The sequence below is a fragment of the Chlorocebus sabaeus genome, chromosome 12 (genome assembly GCF_047675955.1).
Source record: "Chlorocebus sabaeus isolate Y175 chromosome 12, mChlSab1.0.hap1, whole genome shotgun sequence".
Taxonomy (NCBI): Eukaryota; Metazoa; Chordata; class Mammalia; order Primates; family Cercopithecidae; genus Chlorocebus; species Chlorocebus sabaeus.
Genome location: NC_132915.1, coordinates 5,080,566 through 5,104,248, shown reverse-complemented (window position 1 = coordinate 5,104,248; position 23,683 = coordinate 5,080,566). Strand labels below are relative to the sequence as shown.

General features: G+C 54.8%; 1 protein-coding gene and 1 long non-coding RNA gene across 16 annotated transcripts in view; one reads left to right on the top strand and one right to left on the bottom strand.

The window, feature by feature from the left end:
* Nucleotides 1–4,599: 4,599 nt before the first annotated feature.
* On the bottom strand, nucleotides 4,600–10,951 carry LOC140712907 (uncharacterized). Of its 2 annotated transcripts, none has more exons than XR_012094728.1 (3): nucleotides 9,121–10,951; nucleotides 8,895–8,991; nucleotides 4,600–6,300 (listed from the first exon to the last, which is right to left on the bottom strand). It is a non-coding gene; the product is annotated as an uncharacterized lncRNA (long non-coding RNA). The 2 variants fall into 2 exon arrangements; XR_012094729.1 differs by having other exon boundaries at nucleotides 4,600–6,297.
* A 6,935-nt stretch (nucleotides 10,952–17,886) lies between these two features.
* The window catches only part of WNK2 (WNK lysine deficient protein kinase 2), a 139,560-nt gene continuing 133,763 nt past the window's right edge, over nucleotides 17,887–23,683 (top strand). For 13 of the 14 annotated variants that reach the window (XM_073021439.1, XM_007969785.3, XM_007969784.3 and 10 more), the window contains exons 1-2: nucleotides 17,888–18,131; nucleotides 18,674–19,356. In XM_073021439.1, the coding sequence (XP_072877540.1) occupies nucleotides 18,676–19,356 (681 nt within the window). In that variant the 5' untranslated portion in view covers nucleotides 17,888–18,131; nucleotides 18,674–18,675. Of the gene's footprint in view, nucleotides 18,132–18,673; nucleotides 19,357–23,683 lie in introns of all 14 variants that reach the window. The other variant, XM_037998634.2, reaches the window with a different exon arrangement.

The following is a 23,683-nucleotide window of genomic DNA, read 5'->3' as shown; positions in this document are numbered from 1 at the left end:
CCTTACAACTATCCTCAGCCAGCGATTCCATCTGTTATGGAATAGGACATGTCCTGTTCTCAGCCCCAGGCCCTCTGGCCAGAACCTGTGACTGCTTCCAATCTTTTGGACTTTTTTTTTTTAAATGGAGTCTCACTCTGTCACCCAGGCTGGAGTGCAATGACACAATCTTGGCTCACTGCCACCTCCACCTCCCAGGTTCAAGCAATTCTCCTGCCTCAGCCTCCTGAGGATCTGGGACTACAGGTGCGCGCCACCACTCCCAGCTAATTTTTGTATTTTTAGTAGAGACAGGGTTTCACCATGTTGGCCAGGATGGTCTCGATCTCTTGACCTCGTGATTCACCCACCTTAGTCTCCCAAAGTGCTGGGATTACAGACATGAGCCACCGTACCCAGCCTAGAACTCTTGATCTCAAGTGATCTGCCCACCTCAGCCTCCCGAAGTGAGCCACTGCGCCCAGCCTCTTTCGGCCTTTTGAATAACTCTTAGATAAACAACTTTATCCTTCAATCTCTGCTTCCCTTGGGGTAAATTCCTAGAAGTAGATCAAAGAGCAGGAAAATGTGAGAGACTTTTGCCAAATTGCTTTCCTACAGGATTCTGCTGACTGGCCTGCCCACAGCAACATGGAGGGCACCCGTCTTGCCAGTCCTCTGCCAACTCTGGACCTTATTGGAACAAGAACAGCTAAACTCATGTGTGAAGACATCTGTTTGCCTTCATTGCCTCACAATTGTTCCCAATGAGACCACACTGTTGTCTTCTGGGTTTGTGACGTTCTGTGACTCCTCCTTTCTTTTGGGAGCTTGGTCTTTACTGTGCCGATCCACATGAGTTTCGTGCATATTAAAAATGCCCTCTTACATTTCATGTCGTGTTCTCAAATCGATGGCTGCCTTCTAATCTCATTTAATATTTTTTAAATAGGTCAGATGTACCTTTCGCTTTTAAAATCTCTCCATCCTACTCCCATTGCTCTTGTGTTCAGGGACACTCCCCACATCTGGTCGATGCTCACAGATAACTAACTCCCTCTGGGCTGGCCGCCCAGGAGCCTAGAGACCTGGCTCTTTGGTGACCTGCTTGCTGGGGGCCTTTGGGCAGTTCTCTTTTCCTCTCTGGGCCTTGGTTTCTCCACTTGTCAAAAGAGTAGAATGTCCAGCCCAGGCATTTGAGGAGAGGCCAAGGGCTCCTTGCGCCTCTCACCTCTGCAGCCAGAACGCCCACTGGCTGTCTGTCTCTGACCCCTGGACGGGTCTGACCTCTGGCCTGGCCTGATGTCCACTCCTCAGCTTCAGCTCCAAGACCCCCTTTCCCCCCACCCTCCGAACCCACATCATCAGAGACCAAAGCCTGTTTAAGCCCCACAAAGCACAACGAAGCCTAAGCCACCCCATGTTCCGTAGCCTTGCGGGCTGCAGGGCTCTGCCCCAGCCTGGCCTGTGGTGACCCTGTGGCAAAACACCCAGGGACCCAGGCAGCTGGGGAGTAACCTGCTGCCGCCCTACAGACATCACTCTTTTTCAGGTCTTTATTTAAAACAAAGAAGCCTTCTGGTCTCACCAAACCAATTATCTTGCAAAACAGCAATTCTTTTCTAAGATCAATATGTATTTGTTCATCGAAAGGGTCATTGCTGTGGTTTATTGATCAGTGACTTCCTTGAGCAGTTCACATAGAGCCTTTTAGAGAAACATAGGTTCCCATTCCAAAGGCCACAAGAGAATGTGACTCCCTTGCAGGCATGTGCTGAGCACGGAGCCTGGGAGGACAGGGCTGGCATTTGATGGGCACCTCCTGTGTGCCAGGTCATCTGGGGGTCCTCCCACGACCCCCTCCACAGCCCTATTTAGTGAGCTGTTTAACAGACCAGCAAACCGAGGCCAAGAGAGTAAGAGTCATGCCTGGGAACCCCTGGGAATTCGTGAAGACCTTCAAGGTGAGCCAAACCAGCCTCCCCAAGATCAAGGTCATGGGAAGGTGGGACAGGTGACCTTCCCTCTTCTTCTGGGATCAACCCCTATTCCAGCACCCTGCCCTCTGACCCCAGGTGCATGTGACCCAGGCTGCCAGATCAGAACACTGCAGCCCTGTTCATGGTGATTGGTTTAGGGATGAGCAAATCCTTAAGTCAGCCAATAAGATTCCACTGCAAGGCTTTTCCTTGACTGCAGAGACCAGGCCAAGAAGGTCATGTGGGAGCTGCTATGGTCATGGGTATCCCTCTAGGGGGAGTTGGACCAGGCATGCCACCTTCATGAAGGGAAGTGGAGGCCGGGTGCGGTGGCTCACGCCTGTAATCCCAGCACTTTGGGAGGCCAAGGCGGGTGGATCACCTGAGGTCAGGAGTTCGAGACCATCCTGGCCAACATGATGAAACCTCATCTCTAGTAAAAATACAAAAAATTAGCTGGTCATGGTGGCGGGTGCCTGTAATCTCAGCTACTTGGGAGGCTGAGGCAGGAAAATCACTTGAACCCAGGAGGCGGAGGTTGTGGTGAGCCGAGATCGCACCACTGCACTCCAGCCTGGGCAACAGAGTGAGACTCCGCCTCAAAAAAAAAAAAGGAAGTGGAGCTGAAAGAGGGAAAGGAAGCGCTTGTGTGCCTGGATCAAGCCATCCCTGAAACTATTACTGCTTACCAGATTTTCCACTCTAGGAGTCAATGAATTTCCTTTTGGGCTTAAGCCAGTTTGAGCTAGCATTTTGTCACTTGCAAGCAAAAATGCTGAGATGTACACTAGAGGGAGGACATATACTAGAATCAGCAGCGTCTCCACATTTGAGCTCAGAGTTTTTGAGTGAAGAGAGGCTGGCCTGCAGCTGTGTACAGGTCACTCATTAGGGGAACAGCCCAAAGGACGGCCAGGGACACACAGAGGCAGAGGCAGTGATACCTGAAGGCAGTCAATGCAAGCAACAGGGAGAGAAAGCAAAAAGTAAATGTGGCAAAATCTCACAGTTTTTCTTGTGGGTTTGAAACTGTTCAAAATAAAAGTTGAGCCAGGCAAGGTAGCACACATCTGTAGTCCCAGCTACTTGGGAGGCTGAGGCAGGAGGATCACTTGGGCTCAGGAATGCGAGGCTGTTGTGTGCTATGATGGCGCCTGTGAAGAGTCACTGCACTCCAGCCTGGGTGATGTAGTGATCCCCCTCCTTATTTGAGACGGCGTCTCACTCTGTCGCCAGGCTATAGTGCAGTGGCATGATCTCGGCTCTCTGCAACCTCCGACTCCCTGGTTCAAGCAATTCTCCTGCGTCAGCCTCTGGAGTAGCTGGGATTACAGGTGCACAACACCATGCCCAGCTATTTTTTGTATTTTTAGTAGAGATGGGGTTTCACCATGTTGGCCAGGATGGTCTGAATCTTCTGACCTCGTGATCCACCTGCCTCGGCCTCCAAAGTGCTGGGATTACAGGTGTGAGCCACTGTGCCTGGCTGACCCCCTCTTAAAATTAAAAAAAGAACGAAAAATTTAGTAAGCAAAAACAACTCCGCTACCAATCTCATTCTGGCTGACAATGGGGAATGTTAGGAAGTGCGGTGTCAGGAGCTCTGCCCCACCCTGCTGGGCACCTTTGATTCTTGGAGCTCGGCCTCCTGAGCAGTGAGGCCGGGCTCAGGACCACCTGCCTCAGTTTGCACACACTCCCCAGGTACCAGCACATGACCTTGGGTGGATGACTTCGACTTAGTGTCTCAGAGCCTGGCTTATCTGTAAACCTAACTCTGTGGGAGATCCTTCGCCGTGCACTTTCACACTTTCTCATTTTTGCCAACTCAAGAAGTAGAACCTGGCATCATGAGGACTCTCATTGTGGTTTCAATTGGCAGTTTTCTCTTCATGAGCAAAGTTGCGCATTTTCATATCGAGAAACTGTTCGTATTTTTCTGAGCAGAATCACAGTTCCTACTTTATAGGGTCACTGTGGGATCTTAAATCAGCACATGTACATCGGGTGTGGACCAAGCTGGTCCAGAGGGTGACAGTTATTACTATGGAGTGTCGGAGGGGCATGTCCCGTGACTGGGTGACTGCCCTGGGTCTGCCCTAGACCATCGGGCTGGGTGGCACAATAGTTACCTGTGTGTCTGATCTGTGTGGACTCTCTGTGGTCCACACCCCACATAGGGTCCACAATCTGCCAGCACTGGGTAGGAGGTGGGAGGGGGTCATGGTGGGAGGGGGTCATGGCGGGAGGGGGCATGCCCCACCCAGGCCTCAGCAGAATGAGCTCACAGCAAGAAGGCTTGGATCTAGGACCCGCCCTGCCTAGGCCCCAGCACCCATGCTGTGGTCCCCTCTAGGCCACTGCCCTGTGGCTGGGACTGGTGATCCTGTCAGAGACCCCCTGCAGGGGTTGCCTGAGGCCAATGTACTGGCTCCAGGGAAGGCTGCAGTCCTGCCCACCCACCTTACTCGTCAAATGCCTGGGGCCTTGCTCCTCAGACTACTGAAAATGAGATGTGAAGATAACGCAACCCTGCACACACAACTGAAAGAATAAGATAAGCCCTACAGCAACATGAGGGAGAGACAAAAGGCAAGTCACTCGTAATGAAATAGTCTGTCCTTGAGCCTACAGAGCAAGCTCCTGGGGAAGAACCCTGCCTCGGAGACCCCATGCATTTGTGACTTTCCTTGACACAAACAGTGGATGGCTGCCCCCAGCAAAGCATGGGACAGCCTGTCCCCACGGCCAAGCCTCTCAGCACACTTTCGTGCTTCCTCATTTATGCTAGACCAATAGGTAGAACCTGGCGTCATGAGGGCTCTCGTTATGATTTCAATCGACAATTTTCTTTTCATGAGCAAAGTTGCACTTTTTCCTATCTAGCAGCCATTTTTATTGTGTGTTTTTTTGTTTGTTTTGTTTTGTTTGAGATAGAGTCTCGCTCTGTTGCCCAGGCTGGAGTGCTGTGGCGTGATTTCGGCTCACTGCACCTCTGCCTCCCAGGTTCAAGCAATTCTCTTACCTCAGCCTCCGGAGTAGCTGGGATTACAGGTGCACGCTGCTACGCCCAGCTCTCTCTTTTTTTTTTTTTTGTATTTTAGTAGAGACAGGGTTTCACTGTGTTGCCCAGGCTGGTCTCGAACGCCTGAGCTCAGGCAACCCACCTGCCTCGGCCTCCCAAAGTGCTGGGATTACAAGTGTGAGCCACCACATGTGGCCCATTTGTATTGTTTTCCTGTTAATTCTCTACTTACATTTGTCCCTTTATTTTCTGGGTTGTCAGTCTTCTGCATTCTATTTAGTGCCACATTTTCTGGGTTTTTGTTGGTGATTTTGCTGTTTCAAATGGCTGTAGGCACCGTGCTGAAGAGCTGCCCTGTTTTTTCTTTGTTTTTTTTTTTGTTTGTTTTGTTTTTGTTTTTGTTTTTTTTGAGATGGAGTCTTGCTCTGTCGCCCAGGCTGGAGTGCAGTGGCACAATCTCGGCTCACTGCAAGCTCCGCCTCCCGGGTTCACGCCATTCTCCTGCCTCAGCCTCCCGAGTAGCTGGGACTACAGGCGCCTGCCGCCACGCCTGGCTAATTTTTTGTATTTTTAGTAGAGATGGGGTTTCACTGTGTTAGCCAGGATGGTCTCAATCTCCTGACCTCGTGATCCACCCACCTCGGCCTCCCAAAGTGCTGGGATTACAGGCGTGAGCCACCGCGCCCGGCCTGCCCTGTGTTCTGAAGCATAGAGAAGCTGTGATGTGCCTAGGGGAGAAAATGTGTATTAGAGAAGCCTCCATCGCATGTGAATTATGGTGCTATCAGTTATGGTGCTGTTGACTGAGGTTCCCTGTTAGTGAATCAACTGCCCATCCACAAAGAGGAGAGGAAACGTGCCGGTCTGTACATGGAGCTGATTGGAAGTGTGTTGTGTTTTGCTGGGACACAATGGTTTGGGATTCGCTAATTCAGTGTTGGAAGAGACTATAAAGCATCACTTCCCCGGATCCAAGAATCGACTGCATAAGCTGTAGATCCAGCTCCTGGATTGTGTGGCATTCTTAGAAAGCCCTCCCGCTTGGATCCTCTAAGAAACGACATTGTCTCATCATCTTCTTCTTCACCTCCTAATCCTGGGTTCCGTGCCCCTCGTCTGGGCAGCTTCCCGGCTGTCCCGGGTGGACGATGCCTCCCACGTGGTCTGTCCCATGCTACAGTCGTTTTCCAAGGCAAGCACTGGGCCATGTGCACAGTAGGCCATTTGACAACAGTCTCATGTCCACCCAGGCACACCTTCAGTCTGAGTGAGCCAGGCACTTCCAGGGACAGGCACGAGCAACTTGGACTGAGTCTGCTGGAAAAAAACAGAAATCAGGCAGGCAAGTTCATCAATAAGTGGAAAAAACCCTCTTCTATATTCACACAGAGAATGATGCGGCCCCTTTGGGGGTTCTCAAGGGGACGTGATCGGCTCCAATTGCCAGGCTGCCTGGGGCCCCACCGGGTGCAAATTGGAAATTCTGGGCAGGAGAGACCCCTGCCAGTCCCAGGCCTGAGTCAGCTCCCCCAGCCGGGAGGACAACCTGGCCTTGGCCACGGTCAGAACCTGCCTGGACAGCAGGTGTAGACTCTGGTCCGAGGACCCCACCAAGCCCATTGGGTGGGGGCCGAAACTGGTGGCTGCCCAGCTCCTTCTTTCTGCTCTGTCCACACAGACCCCCGCTGGCTCTGTGGTCTTGACACACCTTCTGCTGTGTTCCCTGAACCCCCGAACCTCCGTGTCCCCCTGTGGAAACGGAGGTGAGGACCTGCGCCCAGGCAGATTGGAACGGGTGGCCATTTCTGTGGGCAGGCATTCCCGGCAAGGCGAGGACAAGGAAGCTGGGGGTCCAAGCCAAGGCCTGAGTTTGCCCAGAGTCAAGTGGACAGCAGTAGCCAGTTTCCCCAAGCTGTCCCAGCACACCTGATGGCCATCTCTGCAGCCTGCAAAAGCCAACACATCTGCCTCTTTTTGGGGCTGCTAAGACCTTCCCCAGGACTCTCTCACAACCAGGGATGAGGCACCTCCATTGTCCCTTTGACTAATGAGGAAACTGACATTCAGATAAATTAACCAGCCAGTTGAAGGTCATGGCCAGAGGGCGTCGCCAAGGCTTAAATCAGAGCCAGGAGCCTCCAGACCCAAGCTTTGAGCTGCGTTCAACACTCTCTGCTGAGCCCCCTCCTTCATCTCATGGTCTCGTTGGGGGTCTGTCAGCACCCCCTGTCTAAAGACACAGGCGGAACTGCCTCTTGTCTGACGTACAGACGTATGTACAAGAGCGGAAGCATTCACTGGCAGTGCTTTGGTGTATTTCCTTCCAGCGTTTCTTCCTGTGTGTTTTCACTTCACAGTATCTCTAATCATTACACAACTCCATGAAGAGAATTTAAATGGCTCAGCTTTTTTTTTTTTTTTAGACAGAGTCTTGCTCTGTTGCCCAGGCTGGAGCTGGAGTGCAGTGGCACAATCTCAGCTCACTGCAACTTCTGCCTCCCGGGTTCAAGCGATTCTCCTGCCTCAGGTTTTCGAGTAGCTGGGATTACAGGTGCCCACCACCATGCCTGGCTAACTTTTGTATTTTTAGTAGAGACGGTGTTTCACCATGTTGGCCAGGCTGGTCTTGAACTCCTGGCCTCAAGTGATCTGCCTGCCTTGGCCTCCCAAAGTGCTGGGATTACAAGTGTGAGCCACTGTGCCCGGCTCGACCATATTTGATTATGTAGGAATAGCACTGTTTCCTTAACTATATTATTCATAATGTTTTATTACAAATAATCCTTCAGTGAACATCTTTATACAACACCATCTGCATTGCTGGTCACTTTGTTAGTGTAAATTCTCCAAAAGAGAGTTACTAACTTAAAGGGTCAGAACAATTTTTAGACTCTTGCTCCAGTCACAAATTGCTTTCAGAAAGCCTGTACCGGCCGGGCGCGGTGGCTCAAGCCTGTAATCCCAGCACTTTGGGAGGCCGAGACGGGTGGATCACGAGGTCAGGAGATCAAGACCATCCTGGCTAACACGGTGAAACCCCATCTCTACTAAAAAATACAAAAAACTAGCCAGGCGAGGTGGCAGGCGCCTGTAGTCCCAGCTACTCGGGAGGCTGAGGCAGGAGAATGGCGTGAACCTGGGAGGCGGAGCTTGCAGTGAGCTGAGAGCCGGCCATTGCACTCCAGCCTGGGCCGTGACAGGGCGAGACTCCGTCTCAAAAAAAAAAAAAAAAAAAAAAAAAAAAAAAAAGCCTGTACCAGTCTACACAGGTGACTCGATTTAAAGGCAGCAGGGGCCAGGTATGGTGGCTCATGCCTATAATCCCAGCACTTTGGGAGGCCAAGGCGGGTGGATCATGATGTCAAGAGATCGAGACCATCCTGGCCAACATAGTGAAACCCCATCTCTACTAAAAATACAAAAATTAGCTGGGTGTGGTGGTGCGCAATTATAGTCCCAGCTACTCAGGAGGCTGAGGCAGGAGAATCCCTTTAACCTGGGAGGCAGAGCTTGCAGTGAGCCGAGATTGCGCCATTGCACTCCAACCTGGTGACAGAGCAAGACTCTGTCTCAAAAAACAAAAATCAAAACGAAAACAAAACAAAAAAGACAGCAGGTATAAGACAGTGGTCGTAGGCTGAGCTGGGGCTGGCAGGAATGGTCAGGGCCAAGGGGGAAGGCCAAATTCAGGGCCTTGGCAGGCAGTGGTTATGCTGGAGGGCAGTGAGCACACAGGGTTGGGCCTGGGGTCAACGTAGAATTAAAGGAGGGTCATGACTCAACTTTCTGTTTGTAAGAGAGGAGTCCCAAGAGAGAAGCCTCGAGGGAACCTAGGACTTGCCACAGAGGTCTGGGGACAAGCTGGATGGCAGCTGCAGGATGGAGTCATGGGCAAGTCCTCCTGGGCTCACCTCCAGGCTGCACGACCTGCTGGGTGTGGAGCTGTCATGATGGGTTCCCTCTCCACGCTGCATTTTTATCTCTGAATGCTGCCACATCCAGGGGGTCCTGAGGGTGAAATGAGAGCATTTTTGCAAAGCATTAGCTCAGCACCTAGCACAAACTGAGTGCCCAGTAATGGTGGCCATTATTATCATTACTTCAGCTGTAAGACTTAACTGGGGTTTCACCACTTACTGGGCTCCACAATTCACCTCCAGCTTCTCACAAGTCCTAGTTCCCGTTCCTGGTGCAGTTTGGCAGTGGTCTGATCAGAGGAGGCTGGGAGGCAATGATGCTCTCCATGCCTGGGGGCTGGCCCCCCTTCAGCAGGAGTCCTGGTCGGCATCTCAAATACCTGCAATCCCAGGACGTTTGAGGGGCTAAAGCAAAACAGAAAATATGACCTTTTATCTGGTGTAAGCCTAATCAAGTAAAATTAAATAATAACCCTGTAGTTAGAAGAAACATGTTCAATCACATTCATTTATTTGATCTGCACTCCCATGTGGACAGCTGCACACAGATAGATGTGTACTTGCCACAGGGGCTGTGGGGGGGATCATGTTGAGGTAGTGACATTGTGCACAACTTAAAACACTTTTTTTTTTTTCTTGAGGCAGAGTTTCGCTCCTGTTGCCCAGGCTGGAGTGCAGTGGTGCGATCTCAGCTCAACGCAAACTCTGCCTCCCAGGTTCAAGCGATTCTCCTGCCTCAGCCTCCTGAGTAGCTGGGATTATAGGCACCTGCCATCAGAACCAGCTAATTTTTTGTATTTTTAGTAGAGATGGGGTTTCATAATGTTGGCCAGGCTGGTCTCGAACTGCTGACCTCAGGCAATCTGCCCACCTCGGCCTCCCAAAGTGCTGGGATTACAGGTGTGAGTCACTGCGCCCGGCCTAAAACACTTTTATTTGGACTTTTTCTGTTTCAAAATTTTTGGTTTTAGATAGTCTTACTCTGTCTGCCAGGCTTGAGTGCAGTGGTGTGATCTCAGCTCACTGCAACCTCCGCCTCCCGGGTTCAAGTGCCTCAGCCTCTGGAGAAGATCAGATTACAGAGGTGCACCACCATGCTTGGCTAATTTTTTTTGTATTTTAAACAGAGACAGGGTTTCACCACGTTGGCCAGGCTGGTTTCAAACCCCTGACCTCAGGTGATACGCCCACCTCGGCCTCCCAGAGTGCTAGGATTACAAGCATGAGCCACCGCACCTGGCCTTATAAATTTTTCTATAATGAATTTGCGCTCTTAAAAAAAATCAATCCAGGCCGGGTGTGGTGGCTCATGCCTGTAATCCAAGCATGGGAGGCTGAGGTGGGTGGATCATCTACCGGAGGTCAGGAGTTCAAGACCAGCCTGAGCAACATGATTAAACCCCATCTCTATTAAAAATATAAAAACTTAGCCTGACGTGGTGGCAGGCGGCTGTAATCCCAGCTACTTGGGAAACTGGGGCAGGAGAATCCCTTGAACCTAGGAGGCGGAGGTTGCAGTGGGCCAAAATCGCGTCATTGCACTCCAGTCTGGGCAACAAAATGAGACTCTGTCTCAAAAAAAAAAAAAAAGAAAAAAAGAAAAAAAAATCAGTCCGTATATCCACACAATGGAATATTACTTGGACCTAAAAAAGAATCGCGGCTGGGGGCGGTGGCTCACGCCTGTAATCCCAGGACTTTGGGAGGCTGAGGTGGGTCGATCACCTGAGGTCAAGAGTTAGAAACCAGTCTGGTCAACATGGCAAAATCCCGTCTCTGATAAAAAAAATACAAAAACTAGCTGGGTGTGGTGTCGGCGCCTGTAGTCCCAGCTACTCGGGAGGCTGAGGCGGGAGAATTGCTTGAATTCCAAGCGTGGGAGGCTGAGGCGGGTGGATCATCTACCTGAGGTCAGGAGTTCAAGACCAGCCTGACCAACATGATTAAACCCCGTCTCTACTAAAAATATAAAAAATTAACCTGACGTGCTGGCAGTGAAGTGAGGTTGCAGTGAGGTGAGGCGGCACCACTACACTCCAGCCTGGGTGACAGAGGGAGACTCCACCTGAAAAAAAAAAAAAAAAAAAAGAATTGCACCACTGCACTCCAGTCTGGCAACAGAGCGAGACTCCATCTCAAAAAAAAAAAAAAAAAATCCAAAGAAATGAAATTCTGATACATGACAGAATATGAATGAACCTTGAAAACATGATGCTCAGTGAAATAATACACAAAAGGTCACACGTTGTATGATTCCATTTATGTGAAATGTCCAGAATAGGCAAATCCATAGAGACAGAAAGTGGACCAGTGGGTGCTAGGGGCTGAGGCGAGGAGGGAATGGGGAGCGACTGCTAGCGGGGACAGGGATTCTTTCTGACGTGATGAAAACGTTCTGGAATTAGACAGAGGTGATGGTTGCACAACGCTGAATGGACTAAAAACCTCCTAATCACACACTTTATGAGAGTGAGCTTTACGGTATATGAATTATATCTAAATAAAGCTGTTATTTAAAAATCAAAGTGTTTTGATATTTGGGAGTAAAGGAAACGTTACACAATTTTTTAAATTATTAAAAACAGAGAAATAAGGACTGTGTTCTACAACATTGCACCTCCTCCCTCTGCCCTCCAGACCCCCATCTCTGACTCTGGCGGCCAGATGTCCCCAGCAGCAGCAGGGAAGCAGGCCAAGCCAAGTTCACCATCCCCTCCCACAGCACACCCGCTCCGGAGCTCCCTCTGACCTTCGTCAATGGCCCCACATTCTCCCCCACCTCTCTAGGCCCCGATGTCACTCTCCCCTGTGGGCCCATGGGGAACATGTGGTAGCCTAGGCTTGGGGTCAATCAAGGAGATTTGGCCAGATCACCCCTGGGAAGGTCATACCCTGAAGAAAGCAAAATCCTGACACTTCCCTGGCTTGCCCTTCACATGAAACGCTCTGCTCTGGATGTAAGCCGAAAGCGAGTGTCACCCCAGCTGCTTCTGGTCCCCAGTGAATCCAACCTTGGGTATTTCCTTGAAAATGTCAGCCTCAACTTGCTGCAAAGATGGCCTCGTTTCCAATCCTTGCCAACTGTGCCTGATGATTTGTTGTGGCCACTGGGAATACGTCACGCCGGAGGATGCTGCTGGTTTTCCACCACGAACGGGCTGGCGTCAATTCAGCAATCATGGTATGTCAGTTTTTGGCCAGCTATGCCCCTTAGCTTTTCTTAGGCTCTGTCCTCTGTCTCTGAGGGACTGGTGCCACCCAGTCCTGTACCATCAGACAGGCTATGGGTGTGTCCTGGTGCCTCAGGTGGCCACTGCCCTGGGGCTGCGGACTGCAATGCTTATTTCCCCCTGGGGGCATGGAGCCCCTCCCTCCATGGACCTTTCGGTCAACCCTGAACTCCCTGAGGCCCTGCTGGACCCTGCACCTCCAAGAGCAGAGGAACAGGATTCTTTTATTTTTTATTTTTTCCTTTTTTTCCTTCTTTCCTTCCCTCCCTTCCTTCTCTCTCTCTCTCTTTCCTTCCTTCTTTCTTTCTTCTTGATGGAGCACAATCTCAGCTCACTGCAACCGCCGCCTTCCGGGTTCAAGTGACTCTCCTGCCTCAGCCTTCTGAGTAGCTGGAATTACAGGCATGAGCCACCACGCCCAGGTCATTTTTGTATTTTTAGTAGAGATGAAGTTTCTCCATGTAGGCCAGGCTGGTCTCGAACTCCTTACTTCAAGTGATCCACCTGTCTCAGCCTCCCAAAGTGCTGGGATTACAGGCATGAACCACTTCACCCAGCCACAGGGTTCTTTAAATAGTGGGTACTCTGCAGCCCCTCCACCCCGCTGTGGAGCCTCCCCCAGGGGGCCAGAGCAGCGAGGCCCCATCATCTGCCCTTTGAGCCACACGAGCTGGCTTAGCTGGCCTGACCCACAAAAATGGAATACAAGCCTGGGTGAGCAGGACCTGGGGTCTTTTCCAGGGGCAACAGGTACCTGCCTGCCCCTCAGGGCCACCTGGGAGCCAGGTGTCAGCATCCAAGTCGGTGAAGCTGTGGGGCTCCAGGAGCCGAACTTTCCTTCCTCGCCTGAGAGAAACAAGCAACCCCAAGAGGCCCATGGCACAAGGCTGCCCTTGGTGAGCACAGCAAAACAAGATCTGTGGCCAGAGAGTGCAGTGGACGGTCTGCTCTGTTGCTCTTTCCACGCAGGTGTGCCCCCCGATGCAAGAAGCTTTTATTGAGTGCCATTGTGTGCCAGACCCTCACAGCACGTGGAGTCTCCGCAGGACCACCTGGAAGCTTTCAAACACCTGAGGCCAGGCCCACCCCATCCCACACAGCAGAATCTCCGGGGGTGGGGCGCACCTCAGGCCTCGGAGATGCTGCAGAGTAGCTGTGTGTAAGACTCACTGGGCTAGAGGGCGTGAGACAGGGTCATGCAGGTCTGACAGTAACTCCTACCAGCAGCTGAGATGGCCCAGCGGGGCCCACACTACAGATAGAAAAACCGAGGCCAGAGGAGCTGTGGGGGAGGTCAGGGTGACTCTGCCTTCCTCCCACAACCGTGCACTCTCTTTTCCCCTGTACTTGCAGTTTTACTTTTCTTTTCCTTTATTTATTTATTTATTTTTTTTGCAATGGAGTTTTGCTTTTGTCGCCCAGGCTGGAGTGCAATGGTGTGATCTTGGCTCACGGCAACCTCTGCCTCCCAGATTCAAGCGATTCTCCTGCCTCAGCCTCCCAAGTAGCTGGGATTACAGGCGCATGCCACTGTGTGTGGCCTTTTTTGTTTTTGTTTTTTTGTTTGTTTTTGTTGTTATTGTGAGACACAGTCTCACTCTGTTGCCCTGGCTGGAGTGCAGTGGCGCAATCTTGGCTCACTGCAACCTCTGCCTCCCAAGTTCAAGAGATTCTTGTGCCTCAGCCTCCTGAGTAACCAGGATTACAGGCACACACCACCACGCCCGGCTAATTTTTTTGTATTTTTAGTAGAGACAAGGTTTCACCATGTTGGCCAGGCTCGTCTGGATCTCCTAACCTCAGGCGATCCACCCGGTTTGGCCTCCCAAAGTGCTGGGAATACAAGTGTGAGCCACCGCACTTGGCCTCCTTTTAGCTGTATAATCTGCCTTACCAGAACTGAGCATTACCCCAAATCTCACCTCTCCGCTAGAATCGCAAATAAAGTCCTACATAGTGAAGTGTTGACTTAGGAAACTGGGGATCGTTTTCTGATTTGTGTGTCATACTTCAGAAGATTTCTAATGGAACCCTGTTGTTGGAAGGAAACAAGTTCTTCAACCATTCATCCGTCACAGCTGAGTCAGAAGCGTTGAGTCATCCCGTACCAGCCGACCTGCCTACCTCAGGCCCTACCCACCGGGAGCTTCCATCCTGCTGGTTGTCCTGAGGCTCTATGACCCACAGCACGAAGACTCTGCAGCCTGGTCATGCCCTTTCCATCCTCTGACATCATCTTCCAGGAGTAGGAACCCAAGCTTCCACAGCCCATCTGCTCCCACCTACTGCCACCTTCCTGCCACCACACATTGTCAGGCCTTTGTCCTGTCCCCATACCCTTCCTCAGGTCACAGGTCTTCCTGCATTCCCCCAAGCCACTTGCCTGGCCTCCCTGGGCTCTGCTCTTCTAGCACTGTCCTCCCCATCTGATGCTCCTACCAGGGTATCCTCCCCATGGTGTGACCCGGGGGGCATTCAGGCAAGTGGCCTGGCCACACTGGACCTGTGCACTAAATAGGTTGCCTGACTCCACTCAGAGGCAGACCTACCCCAGGGGCAATTGTAGACTGAGCTCCCACTGGGCATGGCCAGACCCTGCTCTTCCTTCTACCCAGTGACCCTTGATGGGCCCTGATGTGAGCAGAGGCAGTGGGGCTGGCCCCATCTCCCTTCCTCCCTTCTTTCATGAGCATTTGTTGAATGCCTTCTGTTGCCAAGACTGCTGGGCATGACCATTATGCCCATCTCACAGATGAGCAAACTGATACCATGGTCCTGTTACTTGCTGGGGCCCAGCTCCTGGAACTGCATCTGCATGGAGCAGGTGTGTGCCTGCACATGCCCACTGGCTGGGGCAGGCTAGAGCACAGCCTGGACTTGGAAGAAACTTGTTTCACCAAAGGGGCTCCCTGGCATGGTGGAAGCTAAGGTGATAGCTGTGGGTGGAGGTCACTGCCTCCACTCTGAGGCCTTGAGAAAGTTACTTAAAGTTGAAAAGTCTCTCGGGGAGACCTCAATGTACTCATCTGTTCTAAACATTGAAGACAAATGCTGCCCCGTAATCCCGGCACTTTGAGAGGCCAAGGTGGGTGGACCACTTGAGGTCAGGAGTCCAATACCAGCCTGAACAATATGGTGAAACCTCGTCTCTACTAAAAATACAAAATTAGCCGGGTGTGCTGGTGGGCGCCTGTAATCCCAGCTACTCAGGAGGCTGAGGCAGAAGAATTGCTTGAACCTGGGAGGCGGAGGTTTCTGTGAGCTGAGCTGAGATCCCACCACTGCACTCCAGCCTGGGCAACAAAGCGAAACTCCATCTCAAAAAAACAAAAACAAAAATAGAAAACAAAAAACAAACCTCCAAAAGACAAATGCTGGCATCATGACCCTGGATCATGCAGCCTCAGGACGCCCAGCAAAGCAGACTACAGTACATATACTCCCTGTCTTAGCAGCAGGGAGATGGAAGCTCAGAGATATCTAGTGACCTGCCAAAGGGCGCATAGCCAGTGCTGTGAAGTCCTGACTTCCAAGGTCGGTCCAAGGATCCCTCAGGCTCCATCTGCCAGGATGCTGAGCTGCTCCTGAGCCCAGCCTGAGATTCCTTGCAGAGGAAACTGTGACCTGTCCACTACTGACTTAGCTGTGTACTCTAATGGTCATGGGTTGGCAGAGAGAATGAGCTCTCCACCATGGGAGGCGTGTAAGCAGGGATGCGTGAATTCACCCCTAAGGGCTCAGAGAGCACACAGTACTCTCTCAGGGACAGGCTGTCCCCCACTCCCCCCAGCCTGGTCTGCTCCCTTGGGTGTAGCCATCCTTTCCCACGCATATCTACAAGTGTGAGTGGGCAGCAGCCATGGGTGCTGATGAACCTTCTCCAATGCTGGCAGGTATTTTGCCCACACACTGCCAGTGTGGCCTGTTGGGAGCAGGAGGAGGCCAGATAGGTGTGTGCTGGTCTCAGAACATGCTTAGCTCTGTCCCATCCTGGTTTTCCCTTGGATGGGCTTGAACACACCCATCATGAACAGGTCCGTGGACATGGTGCCCTTCCTAGATTGACTGAATCCACAAGGAATTGGTAGCCTTTTAAAGTGGGCAAGCAGGATGACCAGCCCGCTCTGCAGGGCTGGATACTGGGGCTCAGGAAGGATCAGGACTTGCTCAAGTTCACTCAGCTGGTTAGGGGCAAGGTTACGGGGTCTTTAGCCTCCAAAGAGAAGACAGAAAATATCCTTTTCCACCCCTGACCTCTACCTGGAAGACTCCTGCCCCAGGAAACTTAGATCCCTGTCCCTCAGGCCTCTCCGTCCTGCAGAGCTGGCATCTGCTGTTTGGCCTCCTCCTCGTGTGAGCTCTGGGCTCATGCCAGCGGACTCGAGCCCCAGAATGAACGCCTGTCTCACAAGGTAGATGTGAGGATTATATTATATAAATAACGGGCAAGTGCCAAATGCATAGCCCCACACCTAGCACACTGTTTAACCACTGGCTCTCTGGAGAGAAAAGTCCTGATTTGAGGTGTTTGCCAATTTCCATAGTGTAAATACTCCCAGCATTGCTGACTTCAGGCTACAGGGTGGCACTGCTGAACCCAGAGCTGGGAAGGCATGTGCACTATTGCCCCTCACCAGTTAGTTTCAGCCAGTGCCAGTGTCCAGCAGGGCTCCAGGAAGTCCTGCTTCTCTGGGTAACAGTTGGCTTGGCATATTCTTTCCTCTTCATTGTGAAGGTGAGATATCACCTCTGCTGGTTTTTATGCCACACGAGTTACTTTGTGCCAGGGGCTCCAGGGCCAGCAGCCCACAAGCATCTTTTCATCTCTGGAAGTGTGTATGTATCTGATGGGGGGGGGGGGTCAGCCCAGGGAGATGGGGACTGAGATAAGAATACTCTGGTATCTCCCTTATGCCTCAGTTTCCTCACCTAGGATCATGCAGGCTGGGGTGAGAGTGAGGTGTTAGCTCAGGGCATTGACTGGAGCAGGGCTCAGAACTTAGCAGTATGGTTACTGACACAGGTCACCGCTGCATTATGGCCAGAGACGTCCAAGAGAGGGCTTGTCCGTGGGGGTCTAGTGGAGGAAGGAGACAGAGATCATGGAAGACTTCTTGGGAGAGGTGGCATCTGGCAGAGGTGGGAAGGAAGAACATTTTGGGTCAAGGGGCTTCTGGAAGCCTCTCCATATCCCATCCAAGGCATTCCAGCTCAGCCTCGGTCGTGGAAGTTCTGGGATTTAGAGCATATAACTTCTGCCTTTGGCGCCTCAGTTTGCTCTAGATTGTGAAATGGGCACAATGGTCACCAGTGCCTCCCTGGGTGATGATGAGGTCCTCATGGTTCCTGGTGGTGAAGTGAGGGCAGGAAATGACATGCTGACTCCCACCAGGCTTAGCCCCAGGCTGGACTCCCGAGGGTGGCGGTACCCCTGGTCCTTTTCTTCCTAGCCTGCCCATTCTGTCCTAGCACCGGGCCTTGAGGTGTGGCGCGCCGGGCTGCGGCGTGCTGAGGCGTTGAGCCTGCTGCCTCCTCTCAGGAACAAATGGGGTGCTCTGCAGCTGACAGCCCTGCGGAGCGTTCCAAAGAACTTCAGAGGCCAGGAGCGCTACCTCGAGCAAAGAGCCGCGGGCGGCACCCCAGGTAGCCGGCCCGCAGGTGGCCGCGCGCACCCGCCCGCCAGTCCGCAGCCAGGTGGGCGTGCCAGGCCCAGCCCCCTGCGCCGGTCCGGGGCGGGGCGAACGGAGCCCCGCCCTCCCCGCGCGCCGGGTCGGAGCCGGTGCGGGAGCGGAGTCGCGCGAAGCCGGCAGGAGCACGCGGGAGCGCGGCCCCGCAGTGGCCCGGCCCGAGAGAGCAGCGCGCAGGAGCCGGAGCGGCGCAGCGGCCCCCACCCCAGCGCAGACCTCGCCCGGAACTCGGACCCCGGCCTCGAAGCGTGATCTCGCCCTCCTCGCAAGCCCCGGCCGCCGGGCCGCGGGCATGGACGGCGTCCGCTCGCCCTGTGAGTGCCGAGCCTCCCCCCAACGCCGCTCGCCGCCTTTGTGTGCGCGCCGCGGCGCTGCAGCCCCCTCCCCGCGCGCCCCTCCCGCGCCCCGGGCCCGCGTCCTTTGTGGAGCCGCCGCCAGGCCGGTGCCTTCCTCCTGCCCCCGGGCCTCCCTGTCCCCTTTACGGCTGCCTCCGGGACAGCCTAGCAGGACCCTCCCGGGCCGGGGCTGGGCAGGGCGCGAGATCCCTCTGCTGGCCTCCGGGGCCCTCAGAGACACCCTAGCAGGTCCTCTCTCCCAGGGTTCCAGGGACACCACAGGCCCGTCCCTCTCCGCAGCCTGGGGCTGAGCAGGGCACGGACCCCTCCTCCCCAACCCGAGCCTCTGGTCCCGTCTGCAGTCCCCCTTTCCCAGGGCCCCCAGAGACGGCCCCCGCAGGCTCTCTCCGCGGTCGGGGCTGGGCAGGGCGCGGACCCGGGGCGGCGCTGTCTCATTCCGCGGCCTGGGCAGGTGCGGCAGGGCCGGCGCTCACACGGGCCTGTGTGTCCTTGGCCCACAGAGATGGACGGCGATGGCGGCCGCCGAGACGCCCCCGGCGCGCTGATGGAGCCCGGGCGCGGCGCGGGGCCCGCGGGCATGGCGGAGCCTCGGGCGAAGGCGGCGCGGCCGGGGCCCCAGCGCTTCCTGCGGCGCAGCGTGGTAGAGTCGGACCAGGAGGAGCCGCCCGGCTTGGAGGCGGCCGAGGCACCGGGCCCGCAGCCCCCGCAGCCCCTGCAGCGCCGGGTGCTTCTGCTCTGCAAGACGCGCCGCCTCATCGCGGAGCGCGCCCGCGGACGCCCCGCCGCCCCCGCGCCCGCAGCGCCGGCCGCGCAGCCCGGAGCCCCCGGAGCCCCCGCGGACGCCGGCCCTGAGCCCCTGGGCGCTCAGGAGCCCTGCCCGGACCCCATCGCAGCCGCTGTCGAAACCGCCCCTGACCCCGACGGCGGCCCCAGGGAGGAGGCGGCGGCGACCGCGAGGAAGGAGGATGAGGGGGCGGCCGAGGCGAAGCCTGAGCCCGGGCGCACACGCCGGGATGAGCCCGAAGAGGAGGAGGACGACGAGGACGATCTCAAGGCCGTGGCCACCTCTCTGGACGGCCGCTTCCTCAAGTTCGACATCGAGCTGGGCCGCGGTTCCTTCAAGACGGTCTACAAGGGGCTGGACACGGAGACCTGGGTGGAGGTGGCCTGGTGTGAGCTTCAGGTGAGGGCGCCCCAGCACGCAGGGGGTTTCCGCAGGGTCTTTGCGCGAGTCGTCCTTGGGCCCGTCCTTGCTCCTGCGCCTGGCCTTAAGAAGCCCTGGGGGCGACGGCGCTCCATGTGCGTCGCCCTCTGCGTGGGTGGCCGGCAGGATGCGTACCAGGTGTGCGGACTGCATGTGCGGCCCGGCTGTGTCCGTGCGCAGGTTGCGGTTTGTGAGTCAGCTGGTGACGAGGGCAGGCCTCTGGTGTGCTTTTGGTGTAAGTGTGCGCGCTGTGGGCATAGAGAGGGCCCTGGAGAGTGGGCCTCGGAGGCTGTGTCTCTTAGGCTGCTGCTTCTCCAGTCCTGATGACCTACTTTAATGACCCAGGGAGTCTGGACTGTTGTGTCTTTGCAAAACAGTGTGGAGGCTTCAAGGCCCGGTGTGTGCAGTTATAGAGTGGTTTGGGGGCTCTGAGCTGCCCATGAATTAGTACTTTCCTGTGTCCGGCAAGCTGTGGCTGCCCCAGCAGGGATACCTGCAGAGACTGCTTCTGACCCTGGGCCTGTGACCCAGAGCTGGTGCCTGGTAGAGCTCTGGGGCCGGCTGGGCAAGGCCTGGAAGTGTGGTTAGTCGCCTCTGCTGTTCTGAGAACTCCATTTGTTCACAAAATGGACGTGTGAGAGGTCTTAAAACCGAGTCATGCAGAATGGGGGGGGGGGGGGGTTTCTTGGCTGCAGAGGCTCTGGGTATGCATTTTTCATAATCCTGCCATCTCCGTGGTGTCAGCCCCAGCCCTGGAAGATTATATAAACAGCCACCCTAGCTGTCCTGGGCCAGCCTTGGAAGCAGAGGCCATGCCTGTCCAGGGGGTGTTGATAGGCCTCCCTCCTTGGAGGAGGGCAGCTGTCAGGCGGGAGCCAGGCTGGGAGAGTGCCGGCTGGAGGTGTAAATGTACTTCGTTGGCCTGTAAAGTTAGCTGGCCATCCAGTCCAGGCCTGACACGGGGCTGGGGCTAGCTGGGGCAAGCTGTGCTCTAGGGCCGCCGGCCACACTGCAGGACGCTTGTATTTTTGACTCAGAAATGGGATTCAGTCGCTATATCCTCGGGCCCCTACGGGGTGGCCTGCATGTGTGTGCAAGCCTGGCTGATTCGGTGGGTGTCGACCTGTCGTCAGCCTTTCTCCCAAGACAAAGAGCTCCAGAGACCTGCCTCTCCACCACCTCTTGGTTCTGCCTTGGAGATGTGGCTTTTCAAGGCAGGGGTCAGTGGCATTGTGTGAGGTCCTTAGGAGGGACTGAACAGCTCCCCTCCTTCATGGCCCTGCAGGTTCCAATGGTACGGGAAAGGTGGTGGGTGGGGCAGGGGGCTGTGATCTGGGGGTCCTGGGGTGTGCTGGGCATTCCTGCTGCAAGGGAAGGCAGAGGGAAGAGAGGTCCTGAAAGGGGAGATGACTCTTGATTCTGGTGAGCAGTCTTCCTGCTCTTGCCCACCGACCCGAGCACCCTCAGGTGCTGCTGCCCAGGGCTGCCTGTGCAGGCTGGCGGATGGAGCAGGGGTGCTGCCGCAGACTGGGTTTGAGTTAGATCTCGGCAGCCAGAGCCTGCTGATTTGGCTGGGGCATCTCAGGCGCATGTGACTCTTGGAGCTTGTTGGTTCCCATTCCCTTTAAGGAAAGGCAAGCAGTTCTGTCTCCGGGTCTGTCCCCTGCGGGCATGGGGTGGAGCCTGGCCTCTGTCCAGGGGTCTCTTGCTCCGTGACTCTAGATGGGAACAGCAACCTGGAGGTGCTTCGGGTCTATATGCTTCTTGTCTCTATGTTGATGTTCCTTGCCGGGATGTTACTGGTGCCCCAAACTGGTGGTTTCCCTGCACCTCCCCCAGAAGAAGTACCTCCAACATTTGTCCCTGGTCGATATGTGTCATTTGGGATCAGCTCCCTCTGTCTGTGCTGATCTGAGAGGGTTTTCCATGAGAGGGAGTCTGGACCCGCTTAGAATAGCCCCCTTTGCTGAGAACCTGTGTGTTTTGGGGCTGTGCTGGAAGCCGCCTCATCACAAACTGAGGACTGAGGGCAGCAGCCCCCAAGGTCGCCAGTGAGGAGATGGCAGTGCACTGTGGGATCAGGGGAGGAGGGCCCCTGCCTGTGTGTAGAGTGGTGCAGGCTGACTTTGTGCAGAGCTATTGGAGGGACTGATGGGGCTGCCTATGTGATGTCGTGGGTGTGGGCCAGGGGCTGGTGGGCGTGTGGAACGGAAGAGGGTGGGGTGTAGGGCTGCAGGGAGATCAGGGCTGTGGGAGGGGCGTTGTATTCCACAAGGGGAGTGTGCTCCCGGGTGGGATGTGGGGTCAGGTCTCACTGAGCAGAGGGGCCACCCTGCCAGGGAAGGGCGACAGGTGGCCGCTCCTTCTCTAGGTGTGTTGGCTTTGTGCCGGGAGGGGCTCTCTTAGTCCACAGTGTGGAGATGCCATCTGGCACATGACCCCAGCATTCTGGGCATGGAGAGGGTTCCTGGGAGTCACGCTTTACACAGCGGAGGGAGGGTCTGTTGCGTTCAGCCAGGAGCCCTTCTTGGAATTGCTCTTGGCCCCCATCCCTTTATTCCCCTACGCCTGCAGCACCTACAGTCTGCCCAGGTGCCTGGGCTCTGTTCCCCTTCCTGCCCTCCGCAGGCTGGGGGGCCTCCCTGGAGAGCTGAGAGGCGCTGGTGGGGCTCACTTGTGTTTTTCAGGGTTCCCTGCCAGATGGGGAAACGCCTTCATGTGGACCTAGTAAGCCTGGCTTGGAGGACGTTTGATTTCCTTTGACAATTAGCGTTGAAAGAGCTCCGTGGAGAGGGTGATGTTTATTTATCTCACATCTAAGGGCAGTGAGGTGTTTCACCTTCTGAATTCAACAGATGTGCAAAGCTGGAACATGCACTGTTTTTTGTGGGAGAAGCCATTTAAAAATATCTCCCTGTCATTCTTCTCTTGAATAAACTTTCATTCTTGGCAGCAGAACACATTACGGTAACAAAGAAGGAAGTAAAACACCAGAATCCCACCGCCTTCCTCCTTGCCCACATGTCCTGTGTTCCTGTGGCCATCTTTGGCCAGCCCTGGTTCCCTCGCAGACCCCTGTACTGTCAGACAGGGTGTGGGGTAGCCTGGGGCTCCGTGTCGGCTCTGGGAGCATCTGCCACCTGCCATAGCCGGCAAAGCTACGCTGGGGGTGCCGATCTGGGTCACTGACCTGACCTTCTACAAGACCCTCTTCTAGGGAGTGGTGAGGCCACAGTACGGCACAACAGGGAAATCCTGGCGTGGTGCCGTGGCCACCACTTACTCTGCCACTTTCTGTTGGGTTAGCACAACCTTGTTCCCTCCTCGTTTTGGTGTTGAACTTTTGTGACTTCCTTGCCCTTCCTGGCTACCCAGGTTGCTGGACCAACACTGTTCTATGTGGCTCAGGGCTCCTGCTCTCACTTGCCTCCACCTTGGAGCTGGCCATAGGTCCCCAGTTTGAGAAAAACTAGCCAACTCAGACCCAGGGAGGCAGCCTGTTCGCCTTTCCTGGACCTTCCTGTTTCTGCTGTGTCTCCTTTGGGGACCTGGAGTAAGTTTGGTTTTCACCCCCTTTAACAACACTGACCCCTGCCTGTCAGCAGCTCCCTACTTTGGGGGACACAGGATCTTAGGACCTCGGTGCCGCTGCCTCTCAGCTGCTGTGGCAGGCCTGGAACCTGAGTTTCCTGAGGTGGTGCTGGGGCCTGCACCCAGCGTGGGGGTCTTTCTACTTCATGGAGACGTGCACTCCTTGGTCCTTGGCTCACAGCACTTGCTGGGCCCTGGCATAGCGGTGTGAGTCCTCCAGAGGACTAAGAGTGGGGGTGCTGCTGCTAGTTCCAGAAAGTTACAAAGTAGGTCTTGCTGCTGCTTGGTGCTGCCCAGAGGGGGCAGGAGTGACGTGTCCTGCCCAGCCGGGTGTCTCAGTGTCCTGTCCATCTTCCTGGGTCTGGGAATGGATGATGCCTGTGGAGACTTGCTGTGTACAGCCTGTGCCAAGCGGGTGGTCCCCCCACCATCCTCCAACGACAGCCTAGCCACCCGACACCCTCTCTCCCAGCCATGAGCAGCCCCGCCAGTGCCAGTGCTGAGCTGGCCCGCCGTCCCCTGCAGGTGGGATCCTTATCACCTTTCTAGGCAGGCCCTCTGCATGTCATGGGCCGTGCAGCCTCCGGCCAGGGTTTGGGGCACTGGAGAGCCTGCGTGCTTTGCACCGATGGCCTCTTGTTGGAGGCCCGGCTGCCAGCCTCACCTGCTTTCAGCCCTGACCCAGCTGACATGGGGAGAAGAGGAGACAAGGGGG